Source organism: Telmatherina bonti, assembly GCF_933228915.1.
Source record: "Telmatherina bonti genome assembly, chromosome: 13".
Taxonomy (NCBI): domain Eukaryota; kingdom Metazoa; phylum Chordata; class Actinopteri; order Atheriniformes; family Telmatherinidae; genus Telmatherina; species Telmatherina bonti.
In genome coordinates, this window is record NC_136611.1 from 40299141 (window position 1) to 40325864 (window position 26724).

The following is a 26724-nucleotide window of genomic DNA, read 5'->3' on the forward strand; positions in this document are numbered from 1 at the left end:
TGGTAGCTGTAGTAGATCTGGTAGCTCTAGTAGATCTGGTAGCTCTAGTAGGTCTGGTAGCTGTCGTAGGTTTGGTAACTAGAAGGTGTGGTAGATCTGGTAGCTCTAGTAGGTATGGTAGGTCTGGTAAGTCTAGTAGGTCTGTTAGCTCTAGTAGATCTGGTAATTCCAATAGGTCTTGTAGCTGTGGTAGGTCTGGTAGCTCTAGTAGGTCTGGTAGCTGTGGTAGGTCTGGTAACTCCAGTAGGTCTGGTAAGTTTTGTAACTCTAGTAGGTCTAGTAGCTCTAGTAGGTCGGGTAGCTGTGGTAGGCCTGGTTACTCCAGTTTGTCTGGTAACTCTAGCAGGTCTGGTAGCTCTAGTAGGTGTGGTAGGTCTGGTAACTCTAGTAGGTCTGGTAGCTATAGTAGATCTGGTAGCTATAGTAGGTCTGGTAGCTGTAGTAGATCTGGTAGCTATAGTAGGTCTGGTAGCTCCAGTAGGTGTGGTAGGTCTGGTAACTCTAGTAGGTCTGGTAGCTCTAGTAGGTCTGGTAGCTATAGTAGGTTTGTTAGCTCTAGTAGGTCTGGTAGGTCTGGTAGGTCTAGTAGGTCTGGTAGCTATAGTAGGTCTGGTAGCTACAGTAGGTCTGGTAGCTCTAGTATGTCTGGTAGGTCTAGTAGGTCTGGTAGCTCTAGTAGGTCTGGTAGCTATAGTAGGTCTTGTATCTGTGGTAGGTCTGGTAACTCTAGTAGGTCTAGTAACTCTAGTAAGTCTGGTAAGTCTAGTAGGTGTGGTAGGCCTGGTAGCTCTAGTAGGTCTGATAGCTCTAGTAGGTCTTGTAGCTGTGGTAGGTCTGGTAACTAGTAGGTTTTGTAGCTGTGGTAGGTCTGGTAGCTCTAGTAGGTCTGGTAGCTGTGGTAGGTCTGGTAGCTATAGTAGGTCTGGTAGCTCTAGTAGGTGTGGTAGGTCTGGTAACTCTAGTAGGTCTGGAAACTCTAGTAGGTCTGGTAGCTGTGGTAGGTCTGGGAACTAGAAGGTGTGGTAGATCTGGTAGCTCTAGTAGGTGTGGTAACTCTAGTAGGTCTGGTAGCTACATTAGGTCTGGTACCTATAGTTGGTGTGGTAGCTGGTTGGTCTGTTCTCCTATACTAAATTAGATGAAAGAATCAGAAAACATACAAAAGAAATAAATGAAACTGGCTGACTTCATGTGTCTCATTCTCTCTGTCACACACACACACACATTCCCTCTGTCACACGCACACACATACACACACGACCTCTGTCACCTCCCCTCCTCCTCAGGGCGGGCTCTCCAGGATCACCCAGGGTCAGCCCCTGGAAGTCGCCTACGGCAGTCAGGTGACCTTGAGAAGCTCTGCGTCCCAGCCGCTACCTTGCTGGCTCCACTCGCATAAAGCCAACTTTCCAATAAGGTGCTGCCACCTCACTCTGACCGCAACCAATCACTAGCCTTTCTGCCAGAGTGAAAATGAGTGACCTTTTCCTCCCACTGTGGTTAGGTATGAGAATGGGCGCGGCAGCTCCCACCAGCAGCAGGTCACCTGTTATCCATTCAAAGATGTCAACAACTGGTGGATCGTCAAAAACCCCAGCAGGTGACTCAGCAGGTGACTCAGAGGGGGACCCAGTGGGTGACTCAGCAGGTGACTCAGCGGGGGACCGAGTGGGTGACTCGGCAGGTGAGTCAGCGGATGACCCAGCAGGTGACTCAGCGGGTGACTTAGCGGGTGACTCGGCAGGTGACTCAGCAGGTGACCCATTGGATGACCCAGTGGGTGACTCAGCACGTAACTTATCATGGGACTCAGCAGGTGAGTCAGAGGGGGACCCAGGGGATGACCCAGCAGGTGACTCAGCGGGGGACTCAGCGGGTGACCCAGCGGGTGACCCAGCAGGTGACTCAGCGGGGGACTCGGCAGGTGACTCAGCAGGTGACCCATTGGATGACCCAGTGGGTGACTCAGCACGTAACTTATCATGGGACTCAGCAGGTGAGTCAGAGGGGGACCCAGGGGATGACCCAGCAGGTGACTCAGCGGGGGACTCAGCGGGTGACCCAGCAGGTGACTCAGCGGGGGACTCAGCGGGTGACCCAGTGTGCAACTCAGCAGGTGAGTAAGCAGGAGACTCAGCAGGTGACTCAGCGGATGACTTAGCGGGGGACTCAGTGGGTGACTCAGCGGGGGACCGAGTGGGTGACTCGGCAGGTGACTCAGCAGGTGAGTAAGCGGACGACCCAGCAGGTGACTCAGCGGGTGACTCAGCACGTAACCTATCATGGGACTCAGCAGGTGAGTCAGAGGGGGACCCAGGGGATGACCCAGTGGGTGACTCAGCGGGGGACTCAGCGGGTGACCCAGCAGGTGACTCTGCGGGGGACTCAGCGGGTGAGTTAGCAGGAGACTCAGTGGGTGACTCAGCAGGTGACCCAGTGGGTGACTCAGCAGGTGACCCAGTGGGTGACTCAGCAGGTGACTCAGTGTGACTCTGCGGGGGACTCAGCGGGTGAGTTAGCAGGAGACTCAGTGGGTGACCCAGTGGGTGACTCAGCAGGAGACTCAGCAGGTGACTCAGCGGATGACTTAGCGGGGGACTCAGTGGGTGACTCAGCGGGGGACCGAGTGGGTGACTCGGCAGGTGACTCAGCAGGTGAGTAAGCGGACGACCCAGCAGGTGACTCAGCGGGTGACTCAGCACGTAACCTATCATGGGACTCAGCAGGTGAGTCAGAGGGGGACCCAGGGGATGACCCAGTGGGTGACTCAGCGGGGGACTCAGCGGGTGACCCAGCAGGTGACTCTGCGGGGGACTCAGCGGGTGAGTTAGCAGGAGACTCAGTGGGTGACTCAGCAGGTGACCCAGTGGGTGACTCAGCAGGTGACCCAGTGGGTGACTCAGCAGGTGACTCAGTGTGACTCTGCGGGGGACTCAGCGGGTGAGTTAGCAGGAGACTCAGTGGGTGACCCAGTGGGTGACTCAGCAGGTGACTCAGCAGGTGAGTCAGCGGATGACCCAGCAGGTGACTCAGCGGGAGACTTAGCAGGTGAGTAAGCAGGTGACTCAGCAGGTAACCCATTGGATGACCCAGTGGGTGACTCAGCAGGTGACTCAGCACGTAACTTATCATGGGACTCAGCAGGTGAGTCAGAGGGGGACCCAGGGGATGACCCAGCAGGTGACTCAGCGGGTGACCCAGCAGGTGACTCAGCGGGTGACCCAGCAGGTGACTCAGCGGGTGACCCAGCAGGTGAGTCAGCGGATGACCCAGCAGGTGACTCAGCGGGGGACTCAGCGGGTGAGTTAGCAGGAGACTCAGTGGGTGACTCAGCAGGTGACCCAGTGGGTGACTCAGCAGGTGACCCAGTGGGTGACTCAGCAGGTGACTCAGTGTGTGACTCTGCGGGGGACTCAGCGGGTGAGTTAGCAGGAGACTCAGTGGGTGACTCAGCAGGTGACCCAGTGGGTGACTCAGCAGGTGACCCAGTGGGTGACTCAGCAGGTGACTCAGTGTGTGACTCTGCGGGGGACTCAGCGGGTGAGTTAGCAGGAGACTCAGTGGGTGACTCAGCAGGTGACTCAGTATGTGACTCAGCGGGGGACTCAGGGGGTGAGTCAGTAGGTGACTCAGCGGGTGAGTCAGCGGGTGACTCAGCGGGTGAGTCAGCGGGTGACTCAGCAGGTGAGTCAGCGGGTGACTCAGCAGGTGAGTCAGCGGGTGACTGAGCGGGTGACTCAGTGGGGGACTCAGTGTGTGACTCAGCAGGTGAGTCAGCAGATGACTCAGCGGGTGACTCAGTCGGTGACTCAGCGGGTGAGTCAGCGGACGACTCAGCAGATGACTCAGCAGGTGACTCAGTGAGTGACTTAGCGTTTGACCCAGCAGGGGATTCAGTAGGTGACCCAGCGGGTGACTCAGTTTGTGACTCAGCAGGTGAGTAAGCAGGTGACTCAGTGGGTGACTCAGTTTGTGACTCAGCAGGTGAGTAAGCAGGTGACTCAGTGGGTGACCCAATGGGGGACCCAGTGAGTCCCTCTGGCGGCTGGATGGCGACGGTGCTCCGTCTAAACAGGTCTTTTGTCTCTACTAGGCAGGAGCTGGTGGTGGACAGTCCTCCGCGGCCCGTACGACACGGAGACATAGTCCAGCTGGTTCATGGCATGACATCACGCTTGCTGAACAGGTGAGCGGCTCACCTGTAGGAAGGTCGCTGTTGGGTCGTCGTGTCTGACGTTTCTCCGTGTTCCAGTCATGATGTGGCGGCTCCAATGAGTCCTCATGCTCAGGAAGTGTCCGGATACATCGACTTTAACGTTTCCATGCCGGCACAGAACCTGTGGCGGGTGGTGAGTAGTCCGTTTCCATGGCAACGTGCAGGCGTTCCTCAGAGACGTGCTGTCGGTACACCGCTTTTTCCTGTTGCTGCGTTCAGGACATCTCCAATCGGGGGGCGGAGTCTGACGTGTGGAAGACCATCCTGTCCGAGGTGCGACTGGTCCATGTCAACACGTCTGCCATTCTCAAGGTGCTGACAGGAAGTGACCTCACAGCTCGCCGTCAGAAAGAGGGCTTCTGGTGACCCGTGTGTGTGTGTGTGTGTGTGTGTGTGTGTGTGCGTGCAGCTCAGCGGCGCCTCCCTTCCAGACTGGGGTTTCCGGCAGCTGGAAGTCGTAGCAGAGAAACTGTTCCGAGTTCCCAGCAGCAGCTTGAGTTGGACGGTGGAAGAGCACCGTTATGGAACCAGTACGACCACAGCTCAGTGTTTCAGCCTCATGTGCGAAGTTCACGCTGCGCTCACACCTCCTCTCTGTGATGTCATCATGCTCCCCTGTAGGTCAGGAGCAGAAGGAGCGGGAGGCGGAGCTTCACTCTCCCACCTGCATCGACGTGGACAGAAAAATGTCCTTCTGGGCCAGGTTTGTGGAGCTGCAGGTATGTCAGTGAGCGTGTCATCACGCCAGCGTCCAATCAGAGCAGTGGCTCAGACCACGTTGTGCTGTGATGTCATGACAGTGGAAGATGCTCACGATGAATCAGGAGGAGTCAGAGCACAAATACAGCTCCGCCCCCCTGGAGTGGATCACCATGGAAACCAACATTGTGTACTGGCTGCATACTTCTACCAATGTAATGCACGCACGCACACACACACACACATACACATGTTAGTGAAGTGGTTCTGCCCTCTGATTGGCTGTCTGTGTTCAGGCCCAGATCCATCTGATTGGTAACCCGGTGTCGTGGGGCGTGGCCAACCTCAGCTTGCTGGCCTATCAGCTGCTGGCGGCTGTCTACCTGCTTAGAAGGAGGCGGGGCTTCAGAGATTTCCCTAACGGTACCGTCCAGGTGATGATGTCACACATGGTTCTGATGACATCATATTGTCTGAACAAAGATGTGTGTGTGCTTCTAGGTGTGTGGGTGCGCTTTGTGTCTTTGGGCTGTGTGTGTGTCGGCGGCTGGTTGGCGAACTTCCTCCCCTTCCTGCTGATGGACAAAACTCTTTTCCTGTATCACTACCTGCCCGCCCTGACACACCTGTACCTGCTTAGCCCCGCCCTGCTGGAGCACGTTCACACTCATTTGCTCAGGTACACACACATACACACACCAGCTCGGTGTTTCAGCAAACGATTAACCGCCGCTACGGGTGTCCAGCGGGGCGCCGACATCAGGGGCTCAGTGGCGTTTAGGGGCGCGGGGACGGGTGGAAAACTACGCTGTGGACCACAGCAGTTACTAAAGAAAGTCTGTTGCCAGGCAACCAGGCATGTGGCGTGCACTGGTAGCAAGATGTAGTTTAGGCGCTAGCAAACATCCAGCCAGTCGTAAACAAACTGTTTGACCATGATGACATAATTCATCTCAACGTCGCAGACGTCTGCGTGTTCATGGTTCATTTTACGTTCAGTGTTGGAATGAAACTCTTTATTCATGCAGCTTTGCGGCGTCTGAGACGGCGTCTGCGTCTGAGACGGCGTCTGACACGGCGTCTGCGTCTGTCTGAGACGACGTCTGACACAGCGTCTGACACGGCGTCTGCGTCTGACACGGCGTCTGCGTCTGACACGGCGTCTGCGTCTGACACGGCGTCTGACACGGCGTCTGACACGGCGTCTGACACGGCGTCTGCGTCTGACACGGCGTCTGACACGGCGTCTGCGTCTGACACGGCGTCTGACACGGCGTCTGCGTCTGACACGGCGTCTGACACGGCGTCTGACACGGCGTCTGCGTCTGACACGGCGTCTGACACGGCGTCTGCGTCTGACACGGCGTCTGACACGGCGTCTCCGTCTGACACGGCGTCTGCGTCTGACACGGCGTCTGCGTCTGACACGGCGTCTGACACGGCGTCTGACACGGCGTCTGCGTCTGACACGGCGTCTCCGTCTGACACGGCGTCTGCGTCTGACACGGCGTCTGCGTCTGACACGGCGTCTGCGTCTGACACGGCGTCTGCGTCTGACACGGCGTCTCCGTCTGACACGGCGTCTGACACGGCGTCTCCGTCTGACACGGCGTCTGCGTCTGACACGGCGTCTGCGTCTGACACGGCGTCTGACACGGCGTCTGCGTCTGACACGGCGTCTGCGTCTGACACGGCGTCTCCGTCTGACACGGCGTCTCCGTCTGACACGGCGTCTCCGTCTGACACGGCGTCTCCGTCTGACACGGCGTCTCCGTCTGACACGGCGTCTCCGTCTGACACGGCGTCTCCGTCTGACACGGCGTCTCCGTCTGACACGGCGTCTCCGTCTGACACGGCGTCTGACACGGCGTCTCCGTCTGACACGGCGTCTCCGTCTGACACGGCGTCTGCGTCTGACACGGCGTCTGCGTCTGACACGGCGTCTGCGTCTGACACGGCGTCTGCGTCTGACACGGCGTCTGCGTCTGACACGGCGTCTCCGTCTGACACGGCGTCTGACACGGCGTCTCCGTCTGACACGGCGTCTGACACGGCGTCTCCGTCTGACACGGCGTCTCCGTCTGACACGGCGTCTGCGTCTGACACGGCGTCTGCGTCTGACACGGCGTCTGCGTCTGACACGGCGTCTGCGTCTGACACGGCGTCTCCGTCTGACACGGCGTCTGACACGGCGTCTGACACGGCGTCTGACACGGCGTCTCCGTCTGACACGGCGTCTGCGTCTGACACGGCGTCTGACACGGCGTCTCCGTCTGACACGGCGTCTGACACGGCGTCTCCGTCTGACACGGCGTCTGCGTCTGACACGGCGTCTCCGTCTGACACGGCGTCTCCGTCTGACACGGCGTCTGACACGGCGTCTCCGTCTGACACGGCGTCTGACACGGCGTCTCCGTCTGACACGGCGTCTGACACGGCGTCTGACACGGCGTCTGACACGGCGTCTCCGTCTGACACGGCGTCTGCGTCTGACACGGCGTCTGACACGGCGTCTCCGTCTGACACGGCGTCTGACACGGCGTCTCCGTCTGACACGGCGTCTGCGTCTGACACGGCGTCTCCGTCTGACACGGCGTCTCCGTCTGACACGGCGTCTGCGTCTGACACGGCGTCTCCGTCTGACACGGCGTCTCCGTCTGACACGGCGTCTCCGTCTGACACGGCGTCTCCGTCTGACACGGCGTCTCCGTCTGACACGGCGTCTGCGTCTGACACGGCGTCTCCGTCTGACACGGCGTCTCCGTCTGACACGGCGTCTCCGTCTGACACGGCGTCTGCGTCTGACACGGCGTCTGCGTCTGACACGGCGTCTGCGTCTGACACGGCGTCTGCGTCTGACACGGCGTCTGCGTCTGACACGGCGTCTCCGTCTGACACGGCGTCTGACACGGCGTCTGACACGGCGTCTGACACGGCGTCTCCGTCTGACACGGCGTCTGACACGGCGTCTCCGTCTGACACGGCGTCTGCGTCTGACACGGCGTCTGACACGGCGTCTCCGTCTGACACGGCGTCTCCGTCTGACACGGCGTCTGACACGGCGTCTGCGTCTGACACGGCGTCTCCGTCTGACACGGCGTCTGACACGGCGTCTGACACGGCGTCTGACACGGCGTCTCCGTCTGACACGGCGTCTGCGTCTGACACGGCGTCTCCGTCTGACACGGCGTCTGACACGGCGTCTCCGTCTGACACGGCGTCTGACACGGCGTCTGACACGGCGTCTGACACGGCGTCTGACACGGCGTCTGACACGGCGTCTCCGTCTGACACGGCGTCTCCGTCTGACACGGCGTCTCCGTCTGACACGGCGTCTGACACGGCGTCTGACACGGCGTCTGACACGGCGTCTCCGTCTGACACGGCGTCTCCGTCTGACACGGCGTCTGACACGGCGTCTGACACGGCGTCTCCGTCTGACACGGCGTCTCCGTCTGACACGGCGTCTGACACGGCGTCTGACACGGCGTCTCCGTCTGACACGGCGTCTCCGTCTGACACGGCGTCTGCGTCTGACACGGCGTCTGACACGGCGTCTCCGTCTGACACGGCGTCTCCGTCTGACACGGCGTCTGACACGGCGTCTGCGTCTGACACGCCGTCTGACACGGCGTCTCCGTCTGACACGGCGTCTGCGTCTGACACGGCGTCTGACACGGCGTCTGACACGGCGTCTCCGTCTGACACGGCGTCTGACACGGCGTCTGACACGGCGTCTGACACGGCGTCTGACACGGCGTCTGACACGGCGTCTGACACGGCGTCTCCGTCTGACACGGCGTCTGACACGGCGTCTCCGTCTGACACGGCGTCTGCGTCTGACACGGCGTCTGACACGGCGTCTCCGTCTGACACGGCGTCTGCGTCTGACACGGCGTCTCCGTCTGACACGGCGTCTGACACGGCGTCTCCGTCTGACACGGCGTCTCCGTCTGACACGGCGTCTCCGTCTGACACGGCGTCTCCGTCTGACACGGCGTCTGCGTCTGACACGGCGTCTCCGTCTGACACGGCGTCTCCGTCTGACACGGCGTCTGCGTCTGACACGGCGTCTCCGTCTGACACGGCGTCTGCGTCTGACACGGCGTCTGACACGGCGTCTCCGTCTGACACGGCGTCTGCGTCTGACACGGCGTCTCCGTCTGACACGGCGTCTCCGTCTGACACGGCGTCTCCGTCTGACACGGCGTCTCCGTCTGACACGGCGTCTCCGTCTGACACGGCGTCTCCGTCTGACACGGCGTCTGCGTCTGACACGGCGTCTCCGTCTGACACGGCGTCTCCGTCTGACACGGCGTCTCCGTCTGACACGGCGTCTCCGTCTGACACGGCGTCTCCGTCTGACACGGCGTCTGCGTCTGACACGGCGTCTCCGTCTGACACGGCGTCTCCGTCTGACACGGCGTCTCCGTCTGACACGGCGTCTCCGTCTGACACGGCGTCTCCGTCTGACACGGCGTCTCCGTCTGACACGGCGTCTGCGTCTGACACGGCGTCTCCGTCTGACACGGCGTCTCCGTCTGACACGGCGTCTCCGTCTGACACGGCGTCTGCGTCTGACACGGCGTCTGCGTCTGACACGGCGTCTGCGTCTGACACGGCGTCTGCGTCTGACACGGCGTCTGACACGGCGTCTCCGTCTGACACGGCGTCTGACACGGCGTCTCCGTCTGACACGGCGTCTGACACGGCGTCTCCGTCTGACACGGCGTCTCCGTCTGACACGGCGTCTGCGTCTGACACGGCGTCTGCGTCTGACACGGCGTCTGCGTCTGACACGGCGTCTCCGTCTGACACGGCGTCTGCGTCTGACACGGCGTCTCCGTCTGACACGGCGTCTGCGTCTGACACGGCGTCTGCGTCTGACACGGCGTCTCCGTCTGACACGGCGTCTCCGTCTGACACGGCGTCTGCGTCTGACACGGCGTCTGCGTCTGACACGGCGTCTGACACGGCGTCTGACACGGCGTCTGACACGGCGTCTGCGTCAGACACGGCGTCTGCGTCTGACACGGCGTCTCCGTCTGACACGGCGTCTGCGTCTGACACGGCGTCTGACACGGCGTCTCCGTCTGACACGGCGTCTGCGTCTGACACGGCGTCTGACACGGCGTCTCCGTCTGACACGGCGTCTGACACGGCGTCTGACACGGCGTCTCCGTCTGACACGGCGTCTGCGTCTGACACGGCGTCTGACACGGCGTCTCCGTCTGACACGGCGTCTGCGTCTGACACGGCGTCTGACACGGCGTCTCCGTCTGACACGGCGTCTGCGTCTGACACGGCGTCTCCGTCTGACACGCCGTCTGACACGGCGTCTCCGTCTGACACGGCGTCTGCGTCTGACACGGCGTCTGACACGGCGTCTCCGTCTGACACGGCGTCTGACACGGCGTCTGACACGGCGTCTCCGTCTGACACGGCGTCTCCGTCTGACACGGCGTCTCCGTCTGACACGGCGTCTCCGTCTGACACGGCGTCTGCGTCTGACACGGCGTCTGACACGGCGTCTGCGTCTGACACGGCGTCTGACACGGCGTCTGACACGGCGTCTGACACGGCGTCTGCGTCTGACACGGCGTCTCACACGGCGTCTGCGTCTGACACGGCGTCTGCGTCTGACACGGCGTCTGCGTCTCACACGGCGTCTGCGTCTGACACGGCGTCTGCGTCTCACACGGCGTCTGCGTCTGACACGGCGTCTGACACGGCGTCTGCGTCTGACACGGCGTCTCACACGGCGTCTGCGTCTGACACGGTGTCTCACACGGCGTCTGCGTCTGACACGGCGTCTGCGTCTGACACGGCGTCTGACACGGCGTCTGCGTCTGACACGGCGTCTGCGTCTGACACGGCGTCTGCGTCTGACACGGCGTCTGACACGGCGTCTGCGTCTGACACGGCGTCTCACACGGCGTCTGCGTCTGACACGGCGTCTGCGTCTGACACGGCGTCTGACACGGCGTCTGCGTCTGACACGGCGTCTGCGTCTGACACGGCGTCTGCGTCTGACACGGCGTCTGCGTCTGACACGGCGTCTGCGTCTGACACGGCGTCTGACACGGTGTCTGACACGGCGTCTGCGTCTGACACGGCGTCTGACACGGCGTCTGCGTCTGACACGGCGTCTGCGTCTGACACGGCGTCTGACACGGCGTCTGCGTCTGACACGGCGTCTGCGTCTGACACGGCGTCTCCGTCTGACACAGCGTCTCCGTCTGACACGCCGTCTGACACAGCGTCTGACACGGCGTCTGCGTCTGACACGGCGTCTGACACGGCGTCTGACACGCCGTCTGACACAGCGTCTGCGTCTGACACGGCGTCTCCGTCTGACACAGCGTCTCCGTCTGACACGCCGTCTGACACAGCGTCTGACACGGCGTCTGCGTCTGACACGGCGTCTGACACGCCGTCTGACACAGCGTCTGACACGGCGTCTGCGTCTGACACGGCGTCTGACACGGCGTCTGACACGGCGTCTGACACGGCGTCTGACACGGTGTCTGACACGGCGTCTGCGTCTGACACGGCGTCTGCGTCTGACACGGCGTCTGCGTCTGACACAGCGTCTGACACGGCGTCTGACACGGTGTCTGACACGGCGTCTGCGTCTGACACGGCGTCTGCGTCTGACACGGCGTCTGCGTCTGACACAGCGTCTGACACGGCGTCTGACACGGCGTCTGACACGGCGTCTGACACGGCGTCTGCGTCTGACACGGCGTCTGACACGGCGTCTGACACGGCGTCTGACACGGCGTCTGACACGGCGTCTCCGTCTGACACGGCGTCTGACACGGCGTCTCCGTCTGACACGGCGTCTGACACGGCGTCTGCGTCTGACACGGCGTCTGACACGGCGTCTGACACGGCGTCTGACACGGCTATTCTGGTGGATGCAGACATTTCTGCCAGTCAGAGTTCGTTCAGCTGTGATGTTTCTTCATCCTGCTTCTGGTGTCCACGTCTCTGTTTGGAGACTAACGGAGCTGTTCTCTGTCTTTTGCAGCGGGACTCAGCGGTGGGCTCTGGGTGTGTGTATCGCCGCCGTTCTACTGTCCGTCTTCCTGTCCTACCTCACCTTCTGCCCTCTCACCTACGGCAGCCCCGAGCTGTCAACCAATCAGCTGCAGCTGCTGAAGTGGAGAGACACCTGGGACATCCTGTACCGCCGCCGCTGAGGTGGCGTTACACACCTGGGACATCCTGTACCGCCGCCGCTGAGGTGGCGTTACACACCTGGGACATCCTGTACCGCCGCCGCTGAGGTGGCGTTACACACCTGGGACATCCTGTACCGCCGCCGCTGAGGTGGCGTTACACACCTGGGACATCCTGTACCGCCGCCGCTGAGGTGGCGTTACACACCTGGGACATCCTGTACCGCCGCCGCTGGGGAACGTTTGTTGCGCTCTGCTGGGACCAGTACCTCTTCTGAATGAGATGGACGTCAGTGCAGAAGACTAAAAGTTCTGATGACCTTTGAAGAACTGGCGTAAACTGTCGGTGGTTGGTTTTGTCCATCAGAACCCAGAACATGATGCCGTTTAACTGGATTTCTGATGACGTTACAGCTTGACAGCGCTCAGTCAGAACTCAGAACCAGCAGCAGGTGCAGAACATGGATGGATGCCAGAGCAGCTGCTGGGTGGACTGATAGAGGCGGATAGATCAGCTGGTTGGGCCACTCGGTGCAGAACAGCCTCTCATTGCTGGCAGAAGTCTGTAACTGCAACCCTGAAGGTTTACTGATCAGTTTAGCCATCAGTCAGTGTTTATCGGAGCCAAAGTGAATCTGAAAAGAATCTTCTGGAAGACATCTGTCGTTCTGGTGAGACTCCCGCGGCGTCTGATGGCTGGTGGAAAGCTGTGCTCTCACACTGGATTCAACACACCCACTGGTTGTCCATGTGTTCCTGCTTCAACACACCGTAAATAAAATGGATCAAACAGCCTATCAGCTTCCTGAGTCAGCTGTGTTGGAGCAGAGATGCATGGAAGACCTGCTAGATTGTGGTCCAGCAGGTCACCAAGCAGAGCAGGCCTTCAGAGGCCTGTTCCACATAGCCAGGTGATGATTGCACGTAGGTCCACACAGGTATCCTGACTGTTAATACAGTTCTGGAAGTCCACACAGGTATCCTGACTGTTAATACAGCTCTGGAAGTCCACACAGGTATCCTGACTGTTAATACAGCTCTGGAAGTCCACACAGGTATCCTGACTGTTAATACAGCTCTGGAAGTCCACACAGGTATCCTGACTGTTAATACAGCTCTGGAAGTCCACACAGGTATCCTGACTGTTAATACAGCTCTGGAAGTCCACACAGGTATCCTGACTGTTAATACAGCTCTGGAAGTCCACACAGGTATCCTGACTGTTAATACAGCTCTGGAAGTCCACACAGGTATCCTGACTGTTAATACAGTTCTGGAAGTCCACACAGGTATCCTGACTGTTAATACAGCTCTGGAAGTCCACACAGGTATCCTGACTGTTAATACAGCTCTGGAAGTCCACACAGGTATCCTGACTGTTAATACAGCTCTGGAAGTCCACACAGGTATCCTGACTGTTAATACAGCTCTGGAAGTCCACACAGGTATCCTGACTGTTAATACAGCTCTGGAAGTCCACACAGGTATCCTGACTGTTAATACAGCTCTGGAAGTCCACACAGGTATCCTGACTGTTAATACAGCTCTGGAAGTCCACACAGGTATCCTGACTGTTAATACAGCTCTGGAAGTCCACACAGGTATCCTGACTGTTAATACAGTTCTGGAAGTCCACACAGGTATCCTGACTGTTAATACAGCTCTGGAAGTCCACACAGGTATCCTGACTGTTAATACAGCTGTGGAAGTCCACACAGGTATCCTGACTGTTAATACAGTTCTGGAAGTCCACACAGGTATCCTGACTGTTAATACAGCTCTGGAAGTCCACACAGGTATCCTGACTGTTAATACAGTTCTGGAAGTCCACACAGGTATCCTGACTGTTAATACAGCTCTGGAAGTCCACACAGGTATCCTGACTGTTAATACAGCTCTGGAAGTCCACACAGGTATCCTGACTGTTAATACAGCTCTGGAAGTCCACACAGGTATCCTGACTGTTAATACAGCTCTGGAAGTCCACACAGGTATCCTGACTGTTAATACAGCTCTGGAAGTCCACACAGGTATCCTGACTGTTAATACAGCTCTGGAAGTCCACACAGGTATCCTGACTGTTAATACAGCTCTGGAAGTCCACACAGGTATCCTGACTGTTAATACAGCTCTGGAAGTCCACACAGGTATCCTGACTGTTAATACAGCTCTGGAAGTCAACACAGGTATCCTCTACAGTGCTTTTTCATCTGTCCAATGTTCACATTTCAACCAATAATTAAATAAAAAATTCCCTGGAATTTGTGTTTTGTTTGTTTCTTTATTGACATTTTTAGGACTATAGAATGGGAGTCCCAGAAAATGGAGAACCAGTAGAAACGGCTCAGCTTTGTCTGGTCCGAGACTGGTCCCAGTCTGATCCCAGTCTGGTCCTAGTCTGATCCCAGTCTGATCCCAGTCTGATCCTAGTCTGATCCCAGTCTGATCCTAGTCTGATCCCAGTTTGGTCCCAGTCTGGTCCCAGCGTGTTCACAGTGGTTCGGATACATCTGGTTTATATTTACACACCCAGAACAGGAGTATCACAGATTTTTATCAGTGTAAAGGAAAGTCACTGTAAATATGTTGTAGTCTGCTGATGACTGGCATCAACTGGGAGAGATTACTGAATGACTAGCATACAACTGGGAGAGATGACTGGCAGCAAACTGGGAGAGATGACTGAATGACTAGCATACAACTGGGAGAGATGACTGGCAGCAAACTGGGAGAGATGACTGAATGACTGGCAGACAACTGGGAGAGATGACTGGCAGACAACTGGGAGAGATGACTGGCAGACAACTGGGAGAGATGACTGAATGACTGGTAGACAACTGGGAGAGATGACTGAATGACTGGTAGACAACTGGGAGAGATGACTGGCAGACAACTGGGAGAGATGACTGAATGACTGGTAGACAACTGGGAGAGATGACTGAATGACAAGCAGACAACTGGGAGAGATGACTGAATGACTGCCAGACAACTGGGAGAGATGACTGAATGACTGCCAGACAACTGGGAGAGATGACTGAATGACTGCCAGACAACTGGGAGAGATGACTGAATGACTGGTAGACAACTGGGAGAGATGACTGAATGACAAGCAGACAACTGGGAGAGATGACTGAATGACTGGTAGACAACTGGGAGAGATGACTGAATGACTGGTAGACAACTGGGAGAGATGACTGAATGACAAGCAGACAACTGGGAGAGATGACTGAATGACTGGAAGACAACTGGGAGAGATGACTGAATGACTCGAAGACAACTGGGAGAGGCGACTGAATGACTTGAAGACAACTGGGAGAGATGACTGAATGACTGCCAGACATCTGGGAGAGATGACTGAATGACTGGCAGACAACTGGGAGAGATGACTGAATGACTGGCAGACAACTGGGAGATGACTGAATGACTGGTAGACAACTGGGAGAGATGACTGAATGACTGGTAGACAACTGGGAGAGATGATTGAATGACTGGCAGACAACTGGGAGAGATGACTGAATGACTGCCAGACAACTGGGAGAGATGACTGAATGACTGCCAGACAACTGGGAGAGATGACTGAATGACTGCCAGACAACTGGGAGAGATGACTGAATGACTGCCAGACATCTGGGAGAGATGACTGAATGACTGGTAGACAACTGGGAGAGATGATTGAATGACTGGCAGACAACTGGGAGAGATGACTGAATGACTGCCAGACAACTGGGAGAGATGACTGAATGACTGGTAGACAACTGGGAGAGATGACTGGTATACAACTGGGAGAGATGACTGGCAACAACTGGGAGAGATAACTATGACTGGCAGCAAACTGGGAGAGATGACTGGAAGACAACTGGGAGAAATGACTGGCAGACAACTGGGAGAGATGACTGAATGACTGGTAGACAACTGGGAGAGATGACTGAATGACAAGCAGACAACTGGGAGAGATGACTGGAAGACAACTGGGAGAAATGACTGGCAGACAACTGGGAGAGATGACTGAATGACTGGTAGACAACTGGGAGAGATGACTGGAAGACAACTGGGAGAAATGACTAGCAGACAACTGGGAGAGATGACTGAATGACTGGTAGACAACTGGGAGAGATGACTGAATGACTGGTAGACAACTGGGAGAGATGACTGAATGACTGGCAGACAACTGGGAGAGATGACTGAATGACTGGTAGACAACTGGGAGAGATGACTGAATGACAAGCAGACAACTGGGAGAGATGACTGGAAGACAACTGGGAGAAATGACTGGCAGACAACTGGGAGAGATGACTGAATGACTGGTAGACAACTGGGAGAGATGACTGAATGACAAGCAGACAACTGGGAGAGATGACTGGAAGACAACTGGGAGAAATGACTGGCAGACAACTGGGAGAGATGACTGAATGACAAGCAGACAACTGGGAGAGATGACTGGAAGACAACTGGGAGAAATGACTGGCAGACAACTGGGAGAGATGACTGAATGACTGGTAGACAACTGGGAGAGATGACTGAATGACTGGTAGACAACTGGGAGAGATGACTGGCAGACAACTGGGAGAGATGACTGGTAGACAACTGGGAGAAATCACTGAATGACTGGTATACAACTGGGAGAGATGACTGGCAACAACTGGGAGAGATAACTATATGACTGGCAGACAACTGGGAGAGATGACTGAATGACTGGTAGACAACTGGGAGAGATGACTGAATGACAAGCAGACAACTGGGAGAGATTACTGAATGACTGGTAGACAACTGGGAGAGGCGACTGGCAGACAACTGGGAGAGATGACTGGTAGACAACTGGGAGAAATCACTGAATGACTGGTATACAACTGGGAGAGATGACTGGCAACAACTGGGAGAGATAACTATATGACTGGCAGCAAACTGGGAGAGATTACTGAATGACTGGTAGACAACTGGGAGAAATCACTGAATGACTGGCAGACAACTGGGAGAGATGACTGAATGACTAGCAGACAACTGGTAGAGATGACTGAAAGACAACTGGGAGAGATCACTAAATCACTGATAGAAGACTGGGAGGGATGACTAAATGACTGGAAGACAACTGGGAGACATGACTGACAGACAACTGGGAGAGATTACTGAATGACTGGAAGACAACTGGGAGACATGACTGACAGACAACTGGGAGAGATTACTGAATGACTGGAAGACAACTGGGAGACATGACTGACAGACAACTGGGAGAGATTACTGAATGACTGGAAGACAACTGGGAGACATGACTGACAGACAACTGGGAGAGATTACTGAATGACTGGAAGACAACTGGGAGACATGACTGACAGACAACTGGGAGAGATTACTGAATGACTGGAAGACAACTGGGAGACATGACTGACAGACAACTGGGAGACATGACTGACAGACAACTGGGAGACATGACTGACAGACAACTGGGAGAGATGACTGAATGACTGGTACACAACTGGGAGAGATGACTGAATGACTGGCAGACAACTGGGAGAGATGACTGAATGACTGGCAGACAACTGGGAGAGATGACTGAATGACTGGTACACAACTGGGAGAGATGACTGAATGACTGGTAGACAACTGGGAGAGATGACTGGTAGACAACTGGGAGAGATGACTGGTAGACAACTGGGAGAGATGACTGGTAGACAACTGGGAGAGATGACTGAATGACTGGTAGACAACTGGGAGAGATTACTGAATGACTGGTAGACAACTGGGAGAGGCGACTGGCAGACAACTGGGAGAGATGACTGGTAGACAACTGGGAGAAATCACTGAATGACTGGTATACAACTGGGAGAGATGACTGGCAACAACTGGGAGAGATAACTATATGACTGGCAGCAAACTGGGAGAGATTACTGAATGACTGGTAGACAACTGGGAGAAATCACTGAATGACTGGCAGACAACTGGGAGAGATGACTGAATGACTAGCAGACAACTGGTAGAGATGACTGAAAGACAACTGGGAGAGATCACTAAATCACTGATAGAAGACTGGGAGGGATGACTAAATGACTGGAAGACAACTGGGAGACATGACTGACAGACAACTGGGAGAGATTACTGAATGACTGGAAGACAACTGGGAGACATGACTGACAGACAACTGGGAGAGATTACTGAATGACTGGAAGACAACTGGGAGACATGACTGACAGACAACTGGGAGAGATTACTGAATGACTGGAAGACAACTGGGAGACATGACTGACAGACAACTGGGAGACATGACTGACAGACAACTGGGAGACATGACTGACAGACAACTGGGAGAGATGACTGAATGACTGGTACACAACTGGGAGAGATGACTGAATGACTGGCAGACAACTGGGAGAGATGACTGAATGACTGGCAGACAACTGGGAGAGATGACTGAATGACTGGTACACAACTGGGAGAGATGACTGAATGACTGGTAGACAACTGGGAGAGATGACTGGTAGACAACTGGGAGAGATGACTGGTAGACAACTGGGAGAGATGACTGGTAGACAACTGGGAGAGATGACTGAATGACTGGTAGACAACTGGGAGAGATGACTGGTAGACAACTGGGAGAGGCGACTGACAGACAACTTAGAGAGATCACTGAATGACTGGTACACAACTGGGAGAGATGACTGAATGACTGGTACACAACTGGGAGAGATGACTGAATGACTGGTAGACAACTGGGAGAGGCGACTGGTAGACAACTGGGAGAGATGACTGGTAGACAACTGGGAGAGATGACTGAATGACTAGCAGACAACTGGGAGAGATGACTGAATGACTGGTAGACAACTGGGAGAGGTGACTGGTAGACAACTGGGAGAGATGACTGGTATACAACTGGGAGAGATGACTGAATGACTGGTACACAACTGGGAGAGATGACTGAATGACTGGTACACAACTGGGAGAGGCGACTGGTAGACAACTGGGAGAGATGACTGAATGACTAGCAGACAACTGGGAGAGATGACTGAATGACTGGTACACAACTGGGAGAGATGACTGAATGACTGGTACACAACTGGGACAGATGATGGGCAGCAAACTGGGAGAGATGACTAAATCACTGATAGAAGACTGGGAGAGATGACTGAATGACTGGAAGACAACTGGGAGAGATGACTGAATGACTGGAAGACAACTGGGAGAGATGACTGAATGACTGGAAGACAACTGGGAGAGATGACTGAATGACTGGAAGACAACTGGGAGAGATGACTGAATGACTGGAAGACAACTGGGAGAGATGACTGAATGACTGGAAGACAACTGGGAGAGATGACTGAATGACTGGTAGACAACTGGGAGAGATGACTGGTAGACAACTGGGAGAGATGACTGGTAGACAACTGGGAGAGATGACTGAATGACTAGCAGACAACTGGGAGAGATGACTGAATGACTGGTAGACAACTGGGAGAGATGACTGGTAGACAACTGGGAGAGGCGACTGACAGACAACTTAGAGAGATCACTGAATGACTGGTACACAACTGGGAGAGATGACTGAATGACTGGTACACAACTGGGAGAGATGACTGAATGACTGGTAGACAACTGGGAGAGGCGACTGGTAGACAACTGGGAGAGATGACTGGTAGACAACTGGGAGAGATGACTGAATGACTAGCAGACAACTGGGAGAGATGACTGAATGACTGGTAGACAACTGGGAGAGGTGACTGGTAGACAACTGGGAGAGATGACTGGTATACAACTGGGAGAGATGACTGAATGACTGGTACACAACTGGGAGAGGCGACTGGTAGACAACTGGGAGAGATGACTGAATGACTAGCAGACAACTGGGAGAGATGACTGAATGACTGGTACACAACTGGGAGAGATGACTGAATGACTGGTAGACAACTGGGAGAGGCGACTGGTATACAACTGGGAGAGATGACTGAATGACTAGCAGACAACTGGGAGAGATGACTGAATGACTAGCAGACAACTGGGAGAGATGACTGAATGACTGGTACACAACTGGGAGAGATGACTGAATGACTAGCAGACAACTGGGAGAGATGACTGAATGACTGGTACACAACTGGGACAGATGATGGGCAGCAAACTGGGAGAGATGACTAAATCACTGATAGAAGACTGGGAGAGATGACTGAATGACTGGAAGACAACTGGGAGAGATGACTGAATGACTGGAAGACAACTGGGAGAGATGACTGAATGACTGGAAGACAACTGGGAGAGATGACTGAATGACTGGCAGACAACTGGGAGAGATGACTGGCAGACAACTGGGAGAGATGACTAAATCACTGATAGAAGACTGGGAGAGATGACTGAATGACTGGAAGACAACTGGGAGAGATGACTGAATGACTGGAAGACAACTGGGAGAGATGACTGAATGACTGGAAGACAACTGGGAGAGATGACTGAATGACTGGAAGACAACTGGGAGAGATGACTGAATGACTGGCAGACAACTGGGAGAGATGACTGAATGACTGGCAGACAACTGGGAGAGATGACTGGCAGACAACTGGGAGAGATGACTGAATGACTGGCAGACAACTGGGAGAGATGACTGAATGACTGGCAGACAACTGGGAGAGATGACTGAATGACTGGAAGACAACTGGGAGAGATGACTGAATGACTGGCAGACAACTGGGAGAGATAACTGAATGACTGGAAGACAACTGGGAGAGATGACTGAATGACTGGTACACAACTGGGAGAGATGACTGAATGACTGGCAGACAACTGGGAGAGATGACTGAATGACTGGAATCATTGAAGATGTAAACAAACTGAAGACACAAATAACAGCGCTCCAGAAAGAGAACAGTGAGCTTCACGAACGATGCTTGGACCACGCAAGATATAAGCGTAAGTGGTCACTACAACTTTACAGTGTTCCTTAAAAAGAGGGTGAAAATACAAGAGAAGAAGAGATCAAGATTTTAGCAGAAGTCGTTCCCTTGTCAACCCAGCAACTCCAAAACACGGTGGATACTGTGCACAGGTTAGGCCAGAAGACCAGAGCCGACAGACCCAGACAGATCATCATACAGTTCGGGATGAGAACTGTTCATGATCAAGTATGGAAAATGTCCAAGAACGCCAGCATTTGAACCAACTTAAAAATCTGTTTTAGGGAAGATCTATGCAAGGAAGACAGGGAAGCACACACTCGTCTTTGGCTGAAGGTGGAGGAAGCGAGGAAGAAGGGACTAAAAGCCATCCTTCATGACGGCTGCACATTCATCGACGGTCCCCGGGTGACAAAGTGATTTTAATTTTTTCATCCTGATCATAGCTGCTTATTGATGTTATAAACGTCTTGTGTTTCATATGATTCACTTTTGTCTTTATGCTACAGAGTAACTGGTTTAGAAGTTAAGATCCGAACTATTGTCAGACACAATCTTCAGGTAATAGTTTTCCAAGTGTTTATACTATATTATTCTATGTTTATTACTACCTGAGGATGTTTTTTTTCGTTCAATGTTTGGTGGTTCTAATTTCTTTCTGAAGGTCATCTTTAAATCTAAACCTGCACTAATTTAGTTACACTTACTCAGACACTCTCATGACATTTTCCTTATTTTCTTTAAATGTTAGAGGCTTAAAGAAGAGCACAAAATGCAGGCACTTTTTCTTTTCTGTAAGGAACAGCCAAGAATAAATTGGTTTTTTTTGAGACACACTTGACGTTAATCTTTGGAGATCCCAGTGGGGCTGAAGCAGTGACCTACTTTTTTCGCATGGAACTGCACACTCAGCAGGTGTTGCTATTTTTTTTTTAATCAGCTTGAAGGCAAGATTCTTGATCACATGTGTGACACTGAAGGGCATTGGCTTATGGTTCAGTGATTTTAACTACATTCTAGTAAACATCTATGGTTATAATAACCAAACTAAGAATAAGAGATTAATGCACAACTTAAATATCTAGAGTGATGACTGGAAGTTTAGATTCTTTACATATAAGGTCATAGTAGCCAGTGATTTTAATGTGGTCCCAGACGAATGGCAGGATAGATTTCCAACCCAGCTTAATACCCATAATTTCAGCCCTCTCATCTCCAATTTCTCTAAATCCCTTGATCTTGTTGTCATATGGCGTAAAAAAAAAAACCCTGACAAATTACAATATACCTGGAGTAACAATACTGATTATCTCAAGCGCTCTAGATTAGATTATTGGCTAATATCAAGTAACTTGGTGAAAGTTTCATTGAGCTGTGAGATTTGTCCCTCTCCTCTTACTGACCACTGTGCCATTTCTCTCTCGGTCTCGTCAAACAGTGACTATCAACCACCTCATTGGAAACATCTCATTGGAAATTCAGTAGTCATTTATTAAATCATAAACTGTTCTGGGATAAAATACTAACTTTAATCAGTGAAGTCAAGAGGATGGATGAGCTTAACCCCCTAAATAAATGGGAATGGCTTAAATTTAAAATCAGGTATATCAGTATTCAAGAAGGCAAAAAAGTGTCTTCCAGGAGAAGACAGCAACATCCCAGATTAACACGTTGTACAGCCGAGGTATCCTGAGTGATGGAGACAAGACAGAACTTCTTAAACTGCAGTCAAAGTTAGGATTTCTACATGGAGAAGGCTAGAGGTGCATTTATTCGTTCAAAGGCAAGATGGACTGAAGAAGGAGAAAAAAATTCTTCTTACTCTAGAAAATCTTCTAGATTAAGAAATTCTTCTTAATCTAGAAAAAAACCAGACAATCCAAAAAGTCTATAAATAAATTAAATATTGACCACTGCATTATTGAGGACCAAAACAAGATTGACAAATACATTTGTGATTTTTATAAGAACCTATATACGTCCAATTATAGAGACTTTGAGACAATTTTTTTCTTGGATACAATTAAAGATTTGCCTCCTAAAAGTGACAACAATTTTAAAGCCCTAACAGAAGCTAAAATTTCAATCACGGAACTGGATGAAGCCCTTTCTCAGATACCAAATGGTAAATCCCCTGGCCCTGATGGCCTCACTGGAGAATTCTTTAAGCATTTCTGGAGTGAAATTAAATTTTTAGTATATGAGGCCTTCATGGAATGCATTGACAATGACATGCTATCATCAACTATGAAACGGGGTTTAATCTCGTCTTCGTGCCACTTATCCGGGGTCGGGTCGCGGGGGCAGCAGCCTAAGCAGGGAAGCCCAGACTTCCCTCTCCCCAGCCACATTTGCCAACTCTGCGGGGGGGATCCCGAGGCGTTCCCAGGCCAGCCGAGAGATATAATCCCTTCAGCGTGTCCTGGGTCTTCCCCGGGGTCTCCTCCCAGAGGGACGTGCCTGGAACACCTCACCAGGGAGGTCCAGGAGGCATCCTGACCAGATGCCCGAGCCACCTCAACTGGTTCCTCTCGATGCGGAGGAGCAGCGGCTCTACTCTGATCTCCTCCCGGATGACCGAGCTCCTCACCCTATCTCTAAGGGAGAGCCGGGCCACCCTGCGGAGGAAACTCATTTCAGCCGCCTGTATACGAGATCTCCTTCTTTCAGTCACGACCCACAGCTCATGACCATAGGTGAGGGTAGGAACGTAGATCGACTGGTAAATCGAGAGCTTCGCCTTCTGGCTCAGCTCCTTCTTCACCACGACAGACCGGCGCAGAGTCCGCATTACTGCAGACGCCGCACCGATCCGTCTGTCGATCTCACGCTCCATCCTTCCCTCACTCGTGAACAAGACCCCGAGATATTTAAACTCCTCCACTTGAGGCAGGACCTGACTCCCGACCCGGAGAGGGCAATCCACCCTATTCCGGCTGAGGACCATGGTCTCAGATTTGGAGGTGCTGATTCTCATCCCAGCCGCTTCACACTCGGCCGCGAATCGCTCAAGTGAGAGCTGGAGATCACGACCAGATGAAGCCAACAGGACCACGTCATCCGCAAAAAGCAGGGACCCAATTCTGAGGCCACCAAGTCGGATCCCCTCAACACCTCGGCTGCACCGAGAAATTCTGTCCATATAAGTTATGAACAGAATCGGTGATAAAGGGCAGCCTTGGCGGAGTCCAACCCTCACCGGAAACGAATCCGACTTACTACCGGCAATGCGGACCAAACTCTGACACCTGTCGTACAGGGACCGGACAGCCCGTACAAGGGGGTCCGGTACCCCATACTCCTGGAGTACCCCCCACAGGAGTCCCCGGGGGACACGGTCGAACGCCTTCTCCAGGTCCACAAAGCACATGTAGACTGGTTGGGCAAACTCACATGCCCCCTCCAGGAACCCAAAGAGGGTATAGAGCTGGTCCACTCTTCCGCGACCAGGACGAAAACCACACTGCTCCTCCTCAATCCGAGATTCGACTATCCGGCGGACCCTCCTCTCCAGGACCCCTGAATAGACCTTACCAGGGAGGCTGAGGAGTGTGATTCCCTTGTAATTGGAACACACCCTCCGGTCCCCCTTCTTAAAAAGGGGGACCACCACCCCAGTCTGCCAATCCAGCGGTACCCCAGTCTGCCAATCCAGCGGTACTGCCCCCGATGTCCACGCGATGCTGCAGAGGCGTGTCAGCCAGGACAGCCCCACAGCATCCAGAGCCTTAAGGAACTCCGGGCGGATCTCATCCACCCCCGGGGCCTTGTCACCAAGGAGCTTTTTGACCACCTCAGCGACTTCAGCCCCAGAGATAGGAGAGTCCACCCCTGAGTCCCCCAGCTCTGCTTCCTCATCGGAAGACGTGTTGGTAGGATTGAGGAGGTCTTCGAAGTATTCCCTCCACCGACCCACAACGTCCCGAGTTGAGGTCAGCAGCTCCCCATCTCCACTGTACATAGTATTGATGGAGCACTGCTTCCCCCTCCTGAGCTGCCGGATGGTGGACCAGAATCTCCTCGAAGCCGTCCGGAAGTCTTTCTCCATGGCCTCGCCGAACTCCTCCCATGCCCGAGTTTTTGCCCTGGCGACAGCCGAAGCCGCATGCCGCTTAGCCTGTCGGTACCCATCAGCTGCCTCCAGAGTCCCACAGGCCAAGAAGGCCCGATAGGACTCCTTCTTCAGCTTGACGGCATCCCTCACTGCTGGTGTCCACCAACGAGTCCTGGGATTACCGCCACGACAGGCACCAACGACCTTACAGCCACAGCTCCGGCTGGCCGCCTCAGCAATAGAGGCACGGAACACAGCCCATTCGGACTCAATGTTGAACATGGTTCGGGACATGGTTGAAGCTCTGCTGAAGGTGGGAGTTGAAGCTCGCTCTGAAGGGGGACTCAGCCAGACGTTCCCAGCAGACCCTCACAACACGTTTGGGCTTGCCAGATCTGGGGATCTGGCGTTGCCCCCTCTTGCCCTTGCCTAAAGCCGACCTTGCTGCCGCCCAGCTCACACTGCACCCGACCCCTACGGCTCCTCCCGCAGATGGTGAGCCCACGGGAGGTGGGGCCCATGTAACCCTTTCGGGCTGAGCCCGACCGGGCCCCATGGGCGAAGGCCCGGCCACCAGACGCTCGCTCTCGTACCCCGCCTCCAGGCCTGGCTCCAGAGGGGGGTCCCGGTAACCCGCGTCCGGGCAAGGGAACATTTCTGCCCGAGTTTGTGTTCATCATAGAGGTCGATGAGCCGTGCTTGGTCTGGTCCCTCCCCTAGACACCTGTTTGCCATGGTGACCCTACCAGGGGCATAAAGCCCCCGACAACATAGCTGCTAGGATCTTCGGGACGCACAAACCTCTCCACCACGATAAGGTGACGGCTCAGGGAGGGGGGGTTTAATCACTCTGTTACCTAAACCTAATGTGGTGAGAGAACCTCTCCAGGTGTTGGCACTTGGTGGTCAGTCTGATCAGCACCTGGCTGACTGGTATAAAGGAAGTGCTGCACACAGCAGTATCATTCTGAAAATACCTGAGTGCACATTTCTACTGGCTGACCTTCCTGCAGATAAATCCCTTTGTGTGTCTCCTTCACCCCTGCTGATCAGTTCATTACTGGTAGGTCTGAATTCCCTATTGATGATCAGGTCTGAGTGATTATTAAATGGGTGTATTATTAGGTCTGTTCACCGTGGGGGGAAAAGCATCAAGCTTTTTGCTCCGCTCTCCGCTGACTGGGAGGATGTCTGATCGGTAAATGATTACTAGAGTATATATTTTAGTATTGCTCTGTATGACTGACCTGTTCTGTGCACCACAGGGACTGAAGGCCTGGCTGATAAAAGCCTAACAAGCAAGTTGCTGGGCTGTGGCTCGTGAAGTGGGCCGCTGGAACACGGCTGCTGCTTTGCCTCTGTCTTTTCTATACTTTGGACGGAATCGAGAGGAATCTGCAGGCTGACTCCTGCATGGAGGAAACTGACTGGTCTGCTTTGTCCAGTTGTGAGGACGATCCCCCCCCCCCCCCCCAGCTTTACCTGCTGTGGGGAAGCTGACTCTGTTAATGTGTTGTTGTCCTTTTTTATTTTAGAACATTTTCATCTTTTTTGATTAACTCACCACTGAGGGAGGTTTTTTAGTTCGCTGTTCACAGTGTGAGTAACTGTGGAGCTTTTCTTTTATGTTTCTTTCTTTATAGCAGACGAGAGCTGATGGTAGCGGTCTGGTCCACCGGGTGGTGACATCTCTTGTGTGTTGTC

General features: G+C 54.1%; 1 protein-coding gene across 1 annotated transcript in view; it reads left to right on the top strand.

Moving 5' to 3' along the window:
• The window catches only part of pomt1 (protein-O-mannosyltransferase 1), a 54688-nt gene extending 41503 nt beyond the window's left edge, over positions 1-13185 (top strand). Inside the window, exons 10-20 of the mRNA XM_079250930.1 lie at positions 1287-1417; positions 1505-1600; positions 4094-4186; positions 4253-4349; positions 4436-4528; positions 4626-4746; positions 4838-4935; positions 5017-5130; positions 5212-5338; positions 5417-5594; positions 11949-13185. Of these exons, the coding sequence (XP_079107056.1) occupies positions 1287-1417; positions 1505-1600; positions 4094-4186; positions 4253-4349; positions 4436-4528; positions 4626-4746; positions 4838-4935; positions 5017-5130; positions 5212-5338; positions 5417-5594; positions 11949-12120 (1320 nt within the window). The 3' untranslated portion in view covers positions 12121-13185. The remainder of the gene's footprint in view (positions 1-1286; positions 1418-1504; positions 1601-4093; positions 4187-4252; positions 4350-4435; positions 4529-4625; positions 4747-4837; positions 4936-5016; positions 5131-5211; positions 5339-5416; positions 5595-11948) is intronic.
• The last annotated feature ends 13539 nt before the right edge of the window (positions 13186-26724 follow it).